Source organism: Nannobrachium achirus, assembly GCF_963921795.1.
Source record: "Nannobrachium achirus genome assembly, chromosome: 12".
NCBI classification, from domain to species: Eukaryota; Metazoa; Chordata; class Actinopteri; order Myctophiformes; family Myctophidae; genus Nannobrachium; species Nannobrachium achirus.
Window position 1 is genome coordinate 59,928,752 of NC_137832.1, and position 13,510 is coordinate 59,942,261.

General features: G+C 41.9%; 1 protein-coding gene across 1 annotated transcript in view; it reads right to left on the reverse strand.

Annotated features, from left to right (window-relative positions):
• LOC308296068 (phosphatidylinositol transfer protein beta isoform-like) overlaps positions 1-13,510 on the reverse strand; it is a 59,311-nt gene that overhangs the window by 5,481 nt on the left and 40,320 nt on the right. Inside the window, exons 8-9 of the mRNA XM_080739185.1 lie at positions 5,600-5,707; positions 4,097-4,219 (exon numbers count right to left, since the gene is read on the reverse strand). Of these exons, the coding sequence (XP_080595311.1) occupies positions 4,097-4,219; positions 5,600-5,707 (231 nt within the window). The remainder of the gene's footprint in view (positions 1-4,096; positions 4,220-5,599; positions 5,708-13,510) is intronic.

A 13,510-nucleotide genomic window follows, 5' to 3' on the forward strand; every position in this document is an offset into this window, starting at 1 on the left:
TCCCCTCCCCTATTACCATTCACCGTGGGTGTGGCTAACTTCAGCTGGGTCACCACCCACCATGACAACCAGGCATACTTAATGAACTGGTGGGTGTGGCCATTTTAACTCTTTCTGTACACTTTTTGATTTAATTTCAAACTAATTTAGTTATATACTCATGTTAACTTTATGAACCTAAATACAAATACATTGGACATGAAAAAAGAGATTTTAATACTACTATACTAGTCATTAAGCTACTAATATAGACTGACGGAACTAAAGCAGGTCACGTTTGGAATTGTAACAGCTGAAATCAATAATATATCAGTATTCCGGTATAAACCTGGCAGAGCCCATGTATGTTCAAAGGGTTGATGTTGTTAAATGGGGAGATGATGAAGCCTAGCTGGAGCGGGCAAGCAACAAATGACAGGAATTAACTATTCCACCAACATACAATAAATAGCGCTTAGTGGTCAGCAATGTTAGTAGCCGACACATGGGGGGGTCACAATTAGAGCCATTAGAGAAAATATGGATGCAGTTTCAAACATGATAAAACACCAATACATGCATTGGTATTTTATTTTATTGCGACCGTAGGTCACAGTTTACTGTCAGAACCGGCACCCTAGTAATTAACCTTTTCTTGCACGGCACCCCTGAATTACACTGTTAATTTTTTTGAATCTTACTGTATATCATATTACTTAATATGCATCTTTTCACCTGAGATACGATATGTCACAGGGAAATATCGGTTTCCATTAAACAGATTGAAAATAACTTTATACTTGACGTTCAACCACTTGAACCCCAGCATCCCTATTCTGGGGGGGCAGGTTCACCAAAAAATAGCCCATCTACAAGCTCAAACCGCGTCACAATGTGAAGCGTTGTTGTGAGCTTGCAGATCTGCTTTTTTGGTGAAGAGTTTTTAGGTAGATGGAAAAATAACTCATCAAGTACAGTGCAAATCGTGTCTGTTTTACTTATCATAGAGGGTCTAAGACAAGAGGTTAAACTCAAGTGATATTGACGCATTTCAAATATTATCAGGGTATTCTGAGGCACCCCTGGACTGGCATCAGGGCACCCTAGGGTGCCACAGCACCCACTTTGGGAAACCCCGTTTTAGAGCTACGGATTTTAGAAGGCATTTGTAGAATGGGCCTCAGGTCTAGATCAGTGGTCCTCAACCTTTTCAGGCCGCGACCCCCAAAATAATCATATTTTAACTGGGGACCCCCCCACCCTGACAAGCACTAAGAGTTACAAGTTGTATCCACCTGATTCCGCAAGAATTTACGGTAGAATTATCTGTGGGAGACGTCCGGTTAACAGCAGACATACAAGCTTGCGTCGCAGTTGCAACCGCTGTGAGCTTGTAGATCACACTCGGCTGCGACACCGGAAATGCCAGATACCTTCTGCGCAATGCACGATGGGACGTTGGAAACTCGTGGATAACACGGTTCTATTGTGAAAATAGCCGATCTACATGCTCACAACGTTGTGAGCATGTAGATCTGCTATTTTCACAATTTCAGCCTCTAATATTTGTATGATTTGTAATTTAAGATATATTAACAAGTCCTTAAATTGTCACTTTAGAAATGTGCAGATACCCTCCATACAATTAAACTTCATGTTGGTTTGTTTACTGTCGAGTAAGAAAACTATGTTTTACTTTAAGTTAATCATCTGGGGACCCCCCCAAAATAATTTGGGGACCCCCCCCCGGGGGTCCCGACCCACAGGTTGAGAACCACTGGTCTAGATGGGTTAAGAGCTGGAGGGACCCCTTGTTATTGAACGAATCACGCAGAACATAAGAGCTAGTTAACTAACCCTTCAACAAAACCTTTAACAGCTTATTCCTGAAACAAGAAGGTTAACACAATTACTGCCTTTTAATCTGAAGTTTGCTTGGTGCCTTGGTGCCGCGCCGTTTCCTCCGTAGGCCGCCGCTATTATTTTGAAGGGCCGGAAGGGGGTTGTTTTTGTTTTTTTGGATTATCACTTGACGGCAACGATTACGTCATCTAGTCACATGACAGTGTGAGCCCAGAAGAGAAACATGTCTGCGCCCAGCCCGAGTCTATTTGTGTACAGTATGGAGACCATCCTCTGTATAAGAATGTCTCTTTTGAGTAAATGAAGTCTCTTTATGGGCCTTTCAATGGATTTACTATGGAGGACGTTCACTTTGCGTGCACGCCCGATGTGCGTTGTAAACAAATCACGGACATTACCGATGCGGGCGGGTGCGGAGCGACGTACAGTAAGTAATAATACCTTTACTGTATATACAGTAAGATTGACAGTCCTCTTGTCAACGGCAGCAGAACAGTTAACTGAAAAAAGGCCACCAGCCAAAATGTCAGAGCTCTCAAAATGTAATATCCTGCCGTGCACTTCTCCTCTCTCTCTGACATCCCACACGGTTTCCACTCAGGACGCCACAGAGGACAAAAGATTAAGAACGTAACGTAATTTGCTAATAGAGATCAATGTTGATTAGCTGCCCAAGATCAGCAAATGCGGGAATCATTATTACATTTGGACATAAAAATAAAACCCTATGATTTTAATTTGATTGTTTAAAAAAAGCAACGCAAAAAAAAAAAAAAAAAAGCAAAAGGAGCGACAGCGGCAAGAGCAAACATTTAAAGTTAGAGGAACTTTTAACCACTGACTGAATATTCTTTTAAGAGGCTGCTCTACATAACTAGTTAGGCCTCAATATCGTCAACAGACTTACTTGTATCATCATGACCTCATTTTTGCTGGTAAATTCAATCGCTGGTCAAAGTTAAGAGATCACAAATTAAGCTTGACGTGTGTTTTTTGTATAGATGACCGTTTCATCCAAACACTGTTGTGTTGCTAGGAGACAATAAGCCCCCATCTGGTCAGATTTTTGGTCGGTTAATATTATCTCGTAGCTATTATTAGATATTATGTTGAAGTTAGCGAACAGTCAGGGTCAGGGGGAGACGAGCACACAACGCTAATTTATCAAAGTGCTGTTTTAATTGTAATAATAAAGATAATCAACATTAACTACTCCTACACATTATAGCTAGCTAGCAAAGCAAACAGTTGTTTGACAAAACTCTTTGTATTGGTGCAGTAAGAACAGATGGAAGGTCGATACAGTATGTGCTGGGTTATCCCGTTTAGACCAGTTATTTAATGCTTTAACTGTTAAAAAATCTCTAATCTCTAATCTCTATTTTTGAAAAATCATGAACATTTGAATTTTGACCCGATTTTGACCCAATTCTAAATCCTTCTAAGATTTTTTGAAAAACACATGTCTACTGTACGTTAGTGGTTCTCAAACTCTTTCATGTCAAGGACCCCTAGAATTGTATTTTATGTAGTTGGCCGTCGACCCCCGTCTCAAAATATTTTGTATCAGGGACCCCCTCCAGAAGCAAATATTTGAGTTACAAATGTTCACTCTAAAAACGAGACATTCAAAGATTTTTAAAAATGTTCATGATTTTCAAAAATAGCAGATCTACAAGCTCGCAGCGCTGTGAGCTTGTATCTGCTATTTTTCAATAGTTCAAGGTGATACACCATGAAATTTCACTTTTCCTATTTTAAAACCTTTTTTTGGGGTCCCACTAGCACCTTCTATCCTCACAAAGTCCCATTTCTGACCGTTGTGTCTTTCTCTGGTTTTGAGAAGGCAAAGGTTAAAAGTATCCCACGGGTTCTCAAAACAGGCTATCCAGATTTGCTGCCGATTGTGACGTCATCTGCCGATTGTGATGTCATCAAAAAGAAAAAAATCAAAAAAATCAAAAAAATACATTTTTTTTTCAAAAAGATTTTTGGGGGGGGGTGGCGCAGTTCAGGCCAAAGGTGGTACTGCAGCTGAAATGCTCTGAGAGCCATTCAAAAATGAGAGAGGCTCTCTATTCAGGAGTCGTAATTTAGCCTCAAACCTTTTGAAAAACGTTTTTTTGGGACATAAACAATATGACAAATACGTTTTAAATGCATGGTGTATCACCTTTAAAGCATGAAATAACTCTAGGCCTAAATGGGTTTATTGTTGTGGTTGTTCTGGGACGTGCCACTCTGACATACTGACCTCCTCCAGCTCTCGCTGCGTCTCGGCCTCCATCCGCCTGATGTCCTCCATGGTCAGCTCCACCCAGCTGTCGATCCAGCAGAAGAGCTGGCGGTGGAAGTTGGTGAAGATCCTCTTCTCTTGCTGAATGACAGACAGACCAACGGTGAACAGAACAACGTGAAGCAGCAGCAGAGTGAGAGAGGAGTAAACCAAAGAAAGTACTGCAATTCGAGACCACATCAAGCTTGAATACAGCAGTGTTGATTTCATCGACTAAAACTATGACGAAAAATGTTTGTTGACTGCTTTTTTTTCCACTGACAAAAACTAAACAAAAACTAAGCTGTGATGACTAAAACTAAGACTAAATATATTGACTAAAACGTTAGGGAGGGACTAGAGGAGAAGAGTCATTTTATGTGACTCAACACAACCAAGTGTAAAATCAGTCATTATGATGCCATCAAGGCCTGCCAAAATACATTTTAGTTGACTGAATCAACTGTAGATTTAGTCGCCTAAAAACGTATGATATTTGGTCGACTAAAATTAGACTAAAACTAAAACTTTTCAGGTGAATAAATTAACTAAATTGACTAAAACCAAGTTACATTTTATTCAAAAGACTATGACTAAAACTAAATCAGAATTTGCTGTCAAAAACAACACTGATACAGAGCACCTCTGTCCAGCAAATCCCATGGATTCATAGAAGGATCCACACACCCACACCCACCCACCCACACAGCAGTCTATTGCTAGTTTGACCACTTTGAATGCTTTTTAATCTTAAAATAACGAATAGCCGAAAATAGAATACCTACAAGCTCACAACACATCGCAGCAGGACGTGTTGTTAAGCTTGTAGCTTGTAATGTAGTGTCCTATTTTCGATGCATAGCATGCTTCTGTAGAAGACAATTATGCTGACTTCTAAATGACTGAAATCAGTCGGGGTGACTGAGAACTTGAATCCATGAAATCCACGTTACTAACAGGTTCCAGTCCTAAACTCGAAAGATGCGAAACTTTTGCTCCAGCGCATTCTGGACTAGTATGAGCCTCGTGGTATCATATGTAGGGATGGGAACGATAAGAGATATTATCGTTCATCGTGATAAAAAACACTCGATACGATAATCGTATCGTGGAGATTTAATTTATCGTGATATCGTCTTTCGTCATGCACTGGGATCAATTCACCTTTTATTTGCCGAGCTGCATATCCGGTACCATTTAACCTCTATAATTTGTAAAAGGTACTTATAATATACGTACTTGATACAGTCTTTTTTTCCCCACTCTCTATCAAATGTCTTTGCCAAAAAAAATAGACGATCAACAAGCCCTGTGAGCTTGTAGATCTGCTCTTTTTTTTGGCAAATGTTCCGCCCCAGGATAATGGATTTTGATTATCTCAATTATCTCGATAATTCTTTTGTCACAATCATCGTGATGTGACATTTTCATATGGTCCCATCCCTGATCATATGTGACGGTGATGTTTCTGTGTGTCCTGACCTTGTGGATGAAGTTCTCCACCTTGGTCTGCAGGCCCCACCACTTGAACTTGACCGTGACCAGTTTGTAGGCACACATCCTGGGACATTCTGTACTGCCCAGCTCTTTCTGTCAGGGAGGAAAAGGAACGACCAGACCAGTCAATCATCCACGGCTGTTCAAAGTGCAATATATCATTGTTTTCTTACTCAACAGTGAACAAAACTACATGAAGTTTAAGTGTATAGAGGAGGTATATGCACATTTCTAAAGTGACAATTTAAGGACTTACCTTTTTAGTACCTCTGGTCAAACATTGGTCAAATTTCCAAATATTAGAGGCAGAAATTGCGAAAATAGCCGATCTACATGCTCACAACGCCTCGCGTTGCGAGGCGTTGTGAGCATGTAGATCTGCTATTTTCACAATGGAACAGATCGAGTCAAACTAAATGTAATGCCAACTCCTACAATTCCAAGTGCTTGTGCAGGGTGGGGGGGTCCCCGAGTTCAATATGATTATTTTGGGGGTCGCGGCCTGAACAGGTTGAGAACCACTGCAATATATAGTGCAGTTCAATATGTTCAGAAAGGAAAGTTCCTTCAAACCTTCGAGGGATTTGTAAAACAAAGAATATTTGGAAACTTCTGAGTATAACAAACCAGAAAATCCATGATTCCATTTGCAAAATCCCTCTGGAAACTTTTGAGAACTGCTGAACCACTTTCAACCTGGAGTCCATATATACAGTATATACATTTTATAATATACGAAAATAGCAGATCTACAAGCACATTATGGAACAACAACATGTTGTAGTAAGCTTGTCTAACACCACTGTTGTACGACAAAGTATAAAATATGGATTAATTTTTTAAATGTTGCAAAATGTTGAGGCACAACTTTGTAACGTAGAAATGGTCCTGTGACGAGCTGCGTGCTCAAAGGAAATTAACGTGGTACCAATCTCAGCTGTACTCAAAGCCCAAACGGCATGAATGCGTAATGCTTTTTGGAGTGTGGTGGTGGAGGAGCTCGCTGAAATAATGATCAGCATGGAGGGATTTTTCAGGATATGCAGATCAAGGTGACTAATCTAATCCATTTAGGCCTAGAATTATTGAATGCTTTAACCAGTGAAAAATAGCAGATATACAAGCTCGCAGCGCGGCACTCGGTGCCGCGCTGCGAGCTTGTAGATCTGCTATTTTTGAAAAAGTCGTAAAAAATGTGTGCAAATCTTTGAATATATGTATTTTCAAAGCGAACGTATGTAACTCATATTTTGCTTCTTGGTGGGTCCCTGGAACTACATATGTTGAATGGGAGTCCGTGGCCAAATAAATCATTTTGGGGGTCCTTCACATGAAAAGGTTTTGAGAACCACTGACATAGTAGTCTCTCAAGAACAGACTAACTGAGCTCCAGTTAAGTGAAAAGGAGCTTTTCTTTGACGATGGCTGGCCAGATTGCTGACATAGAAACATAGGGGTTTTCAAAAAATCTTAGAAGGATTCAAAAGACACTTAGATAATCGGGTCAAAATTCAAATTTTCACGATTTTTCAAAAAATAGCAGATCTACAAGCTCGGCCGTGCTGTGAGCTTGTATATCTGCTATTTTTCAATAGTTAAAGCATAAAATAATGATACACAATAATGTGTACCCGTTCTACATGGGCTAACAAACTTTCTAGCATCCATCCGCACCGCGCTTCCCTGTGAAGAAGAGAGGGAGGAGAGGAGAGCAGAGGAGAGGTAGGAGGGAGGGAGGGGAGGGAGGGGGGGGGAGGGGAGGGGGGAGGCAAAGTGGCTCAACTCCAGATGAAGGGGACCATTTCTCTCTCTGCCTCCGCCGCCCTGACAGCCACACACCGTCCCAGACAGCCTTGCCTTTGTGGCCGCGGTGAGCACAGATAAAACGCAGCTTCGCACAGCGATAAGGGGGGCGTCGTGCTATAGCTGCAAAGCTGGTTACATTATTAAAACCCATTTAGGCCTAGAATTATTGAATGCTTAAACCAGTGAAAAATAGCAGATATACAAGCTCACAGCGCGGCACCGAGTGCCGCGCTGCGAGCTTGTAGATCTGCTATTTTTGAAAAAGTCATGAAAATTTGTGCAAATCTTTGAATTTATGCATTTTTAAAGCGAACGTTTGTAACTCAAATTTTGCTCCTGTTGGGTCCCTGGAACTAAATATTTTGAGAGATGGGGGGTCCGTGGCCAAATACATATCATTTTGGGGGTCCTTCACATGAAAAGGTTTGAGAACCACTGACATAGTAGTCTCTCAAGAACAGACTAACTGAGCTCCTGTTAAGTGAAAAGGACCTTTTCTTTGACGAAAATACAGTAGAAGGATTCAAAAGACACTTACAGAACCGGGTCAAAATTCAAATGTTCACGATTTTTCAAAAATAGCAGATCTACAAGCCCCCAGCGCACTGTGAGCTTGTATATCTGCTGTTTTTCAATAGTTAAAGTACAAAATAATAATAGGCAATAATGTGTACCCGTTCTAAATGGTTTAACACCCAGGACCCGCTTGCCCTCCCACTGCACAGCACACACACACACACACACACACACACACACCACGCTACCCTCAGAGAAAACTCGTTTAACACTCAAATACCGGGAACGCGCCCGAGTCGCGTTAGATCTTAACCACTCTGACCATTATTTCATGCTTTAACTATTGAAAAAATAGCAGATATACAAACTCACAGCGCGGCAGATCTGTCATTTTTTTTTAATCGTGAAAATGCGCGCAAGTCTTCGAAAATCTTTGACCCGATCTTTGATCCGACTTCTAAATCCTTCCTCTAAATCAGCTGTTCTCAAACTTTTTCATGTCAAGGATCCCCAAAACGACATGTATTTGGCCGCGGACCACCCATCTCAAAATATGTTGTTCCAGGGACCCCCCCCAGAAGCAGAGATTTGAGTTACAAAAGTTTGCTTTGAAAAAAAATATATATATTGAAAAATTTGCACACAATTTCACCATTGTTTTTAAAAAATTGCAGATATACAAGCTCGCAGCGAGGCACTCGGTGCCGCGCTGTGAGCATGTATATCTGCTATTTTTCAATCGCTAAAGCATTCAATAATTCTAGGCCTAAATGGGTTAATTAATCACTTCATTTTGGCTCAGCATTCCTGGAGAAAATGCCACAGACCCCGTCGTCCCAATCGGCCCCCATGCATCCCCACACTGCCGTTTGATGCCGTGATCTTATGGGAGGAGAGTGAGAGAGGGAGAGAGAGAGAGGGAGACAGAGAGAGGAGGGGAATGTGAAGTATTTCTAAAATTTGCGGTGGGTTTAGAAAAGTTGTCATCGACTAAAAGGGGAACTTCACATAAAACAGATTCCACATCAAAACACTTGCGGTGACATTTCTTCTCCCCTCTCTCTCTCTCTCTCTCTCGCTCTGTGCGCGGCGCCCCGCTCAAAAGGAGCAGGAGTTTTCAGAAACACAAAGGGTTTGCCGATATGCAAGCATGTGTGCACGCAGAGATAGACAAGAGCTGCGCCGCTTGCTCCGAGAAGCTGGCACAAATTGTGACTCTAGTTGTCACTTAACTGCTTTTTTCTCTCCACCTTTTTTCAAAAAACATGTCTTTTTCTGTGTCCACAGTACCGGCAGACGGGAGGGAGGCGGGATGGGATGGTGCCGGTCTAATTAAAAAACACAGCAAAAAAACAAAAAAGTTGCACCGCTTTATTCCTACTTTTTAAAAGGTGTTTTTTTCTTTCTTCCTTTGTTCAGAAAATAGCACTTGGAAGTTAAAGGAAACTTTCTCGTGGTGAACTAGGAGGACTCTGCTGCAGGATGGAAGAAGTACTCAGTGTTCTGACAGTGAATTAAATCCATTTGGGGCCTAGAATGATTCAATGCTTTAACTATTGAAAAATAGCAGATATACAAGCTCACAGCGCGGCACCGAGTGCCGCGCTACGAGCTCGTAGATCTGCTATTTTTTTTAAAGTCATGAAAATGTGTGCAAATCTTTGAATACCTCATTTTTAAAGTGAACATTTATAACTCAAATATTTGCTTCTGGGGGGTCCCTGGTACAAAATATAAAAAAAAAATTTAGACGGGGGTCGGCGGCCAAATACATATAATTCTAGGGGTCCTTGACATGAAAGAGTTTGAGAATCACTGACGTAGAAACATGTGGTTTTTTTTTTAAAAGAACCTTTGAAGGATTTAGACGACATTTATAGAATCGGGTCAAAATTAAAATGTTCACGATTTAAAAAAATAATTGCAACGAGGCACTCGGTGCCGCGCTGTGAGCTTGTAGATCTGCTATTTTTTAATAGTTAAAGCATAAAATAATAATACGAAATAATGCGTACTCCGGTCTAAATGGTTTAACTGAGCCCAACTGAAGCTGCAGGGAGTGGGAGGGGGCTTCTATAACAAAGTTTTAATCAGAGCTTCATCACTCATTATTACACTCAATGCTCACAATGTTAAATTCAGAAATCTGTGCCCACCAAGACGCATCGTCCTCTCCCTGCGTCCTCGTCTCCCATCCAGGGCTGGGATCCTTTAGGATTTTAACGATTCCGGTTTCTTAACGATTCCCTCTTAAAGGACCACTTCACCTCTGGGACAACCAGATCTTATTTTATTGTTGTTTGGGACACGATCAACACAATCCTTATTGAGTTATTTTTTTGTGTTCAATCTGTGTTTTTAAACATTTTAGTATTTCAGCATGCTACAACTGGTCATATGATGCATTTTGCATCATATGACCAGTTGTAAAAATAACTCAGGACTGTGTTGATCGTGTCCCAAACAACAATAAAATAAGATCTGGTTGTCCCAGAGGTGAGGTGTGGTCCTTTAATGGTCCAATTCCATAATGGTTCCCTTTAACGATTCCTATATACACACACGCACCTCACTGGTTCTTAACTCTGGGTTACTTTAAAGGGTTACAAATGGACTCCCACAGGTCCATTTGGTTCCATTTGTACACCCTCAGAGTTATGGTGGTCCTTAAAATCAAAACTTTTTTGAGAACCACCGATTTTTGAATTGCAAAGCCGGAATCGGTTCCAAATTGTAAATGGGACCGATTCCGGTTTCTCAATGTTGGGCCTGGTTCCGCATACGAACCCTCCTCCTATCCTCTCATTTTTCACTCCCATCACGTGCAGAAAAAGCGGGCCGGTGTGTCTGAGGAGGAGGAGGAGGTGGCGGCGGTGGTGGCGGAGCCGAGCGCGCTCAGACCGAAGAGCTCTAATCTGACCTGATGACTTGCGATTTCTATTACGGCCAATTAGAGCTGAGAAGGAGGTGATTTGTCTTCATCAAACTCTGCAGCCTACAGCTTCCTTCTCCAGGCCTGCCCTTTCCCCAACGCAGCCTCCAGTCAAGCACGGCCTACAGCAGGGGTCTTCACCAGGGGGTCCGGGACCCCTAGGGGGTCCTCAGAGTTACTACAGGGGGGTCCTCCAAATCTTTGAGTGATAGAAAGTTTTTTTTTTCTCCTTTTTTATATTAACCACTTGAACCCTAGGGTTCAAGTGGTGGACACTAGCTGGTGGACACTAGCTAGTGTCCATATTCAGAGAACTTTAGCCAAAAATAGCAGATCTACAAGCTCACAACGCCTCGCGCTGCGAGGCGTTGTGAGCTTGTAGATCGGCTATTTTAGGGAAAGAGCTTTGGTGAAGAGGGGAAAAAGAGCAGACTAAGGACAGAGTGAAAGGTCAAGTTTATCAAGTAGCCTATTGACGGTTCAAGTGGTTAAATATCTGAAAACACAACTTGACATGAATCTAAAACACACTGACGATTGTGCGATGAAACGATACGGAATCTATGAAAAGGTTGTGGGGGTCCCTGCTTCATCTCTCTCTCAGCTAAGTAAGGGGTCCTTGGCCTGAAAACGTTGAAGACCCTTGGCCTACAGCGTCCCCACACACACACACACACACACACACACACACACACACACACACACACACACACACACACACACACACACACACACACACACACACACACACACACACACACACACACACACACACACACACACACACACACACACACACACACACACACACACACACACACACACACACAGCCGTCCATTATTCAAACATTGTTGCTGTCCTCCGACGTCTAGGTAACACTATAGGCCTAGAAAAACTGCATCCGTCATTGACTTACGTACTTATTGCTGAACGTCCTGTTTAAAATCTGAACATCTGTACCCAGTTACACACATTCAGAAAATTCTGGTTCTATCTGTGTAATTAATGCCTTTCTTTGTGTGTACAATAACACCATACATGTGTACGTAGTCTCTATAGACCGAGTTGGAAGTACTCTGGCTGGAACAGTACCAGACACTCTTGCACAAGTTACACAATAATGCAGCTTTAGAGCATTTACCGTACATACTGTAGCTCTCATTTCCTTTGGTGAAAGGAGATGTATTCAATTCAATCTTTGTTTCAGACCCAGGGAGATCCATATCATAAATAATTAACATGTTGACTGCCTTACACGGCTAAAATCCAAAGCTGGATAGCACTGTTCACTAGCCTATCCACCTCTTTCCGCAGGAATTTACTGGAGAATGTTTTGCACCACACTTCCGGTTAACAGCAGACATACAAGCTAACGTCGCGTCGCAGATGCAACCGCTGTGGGCTTGTAGATCACACTCGGCTCCGTGCAACTTCTGCGCAATGCACGATGGGATGTTGGAAAGTTGTGGATAGCAAAATATGGCTACAAGGATTCACTCACATTTTGTGCTTTAACTATTGAAAAATTGCAGATATACAAGCTCACAGCACGGCACCAAGTGCCCGCGCTGCGAGCTTGTAGATCTGCTATTTTAGAAAAATCGTGAAAAGTCTTTGAATAGTTCAAATCCTTCTAAGGTTTTTTTTTGAAAAACCTATGTTTCTATGTCAGTGGTGCTCAAACCTTTTCATGTGAAGAACCCCCAAAATGATATGCATTTGCCCACGGAGCCTCATTTCAAAATATTTAGTTCCAGGGACCCCCCAGAAGCAAAATTTGAGTTACAAATGTTCGCTTAAAAAAAATACATACAGTATAGGCCTACCGGTATTCAAAGATTGGCACACATTTTCACGACTTTTCAAAAAATAGCAGATCTACAAGCTCACAGCGCGGCACTCAGTGCCACGCTGTGAGCTTGTATATCTGCTATTTTTCAATAGTTAAAGTATAAAATAATTCCAGGCCCCTCCACATTGGGCCCTAGTAACTCAGTCCCACTCCCCCCCCCCCCTTGTGACGCCCCTGACACTAGGACACAGTGTGCAGAATCACCAGTGAACATCACACTGTGATTTGTGTGGTTTCTTTCACATACAGTACTTAAATACCAACTTTATATGGATATCTGAGGTTTAGACACAGAGGCCATGCTGTTCTTCTCCGTACGTTCTGTATACTGGTAATCATGACCAGGAACTGAATTATGATTAACCCCATGATGGCTGATGTGGGGATTAGTTTCAATAACCTCACTGCTTTCTCAGCCAACACAATTCTACATGAGAATCAACCCCCCCCCCCCCCCCCCACGCCCCCCCCCCCCCCCCCCACCCACCCTGCACAAGCACTTGGAACTGTAGGAGTTGGCATTACAATTAGTTTGACTCCATCTATTCCATTGTGAAAATAGCCGATCTGCTATTTTCTGCCTCTAATATTTGGCAATTTGACCAATGTTTGACCAGAGGTACTAAAAAAAGGTCTTTAAAGTCCTTAAATTGTCACTTTAGAAATGTGCATATACCTTCTATAAACTTAAACTTTATGTTGGTTAGTTTGTTCACTGTTGAGTAAGAAAACCCTCTGGGGGTCCCGACCCACAGGTTGATAACCACTGCTTTAGAAGAGTAGAGCCAG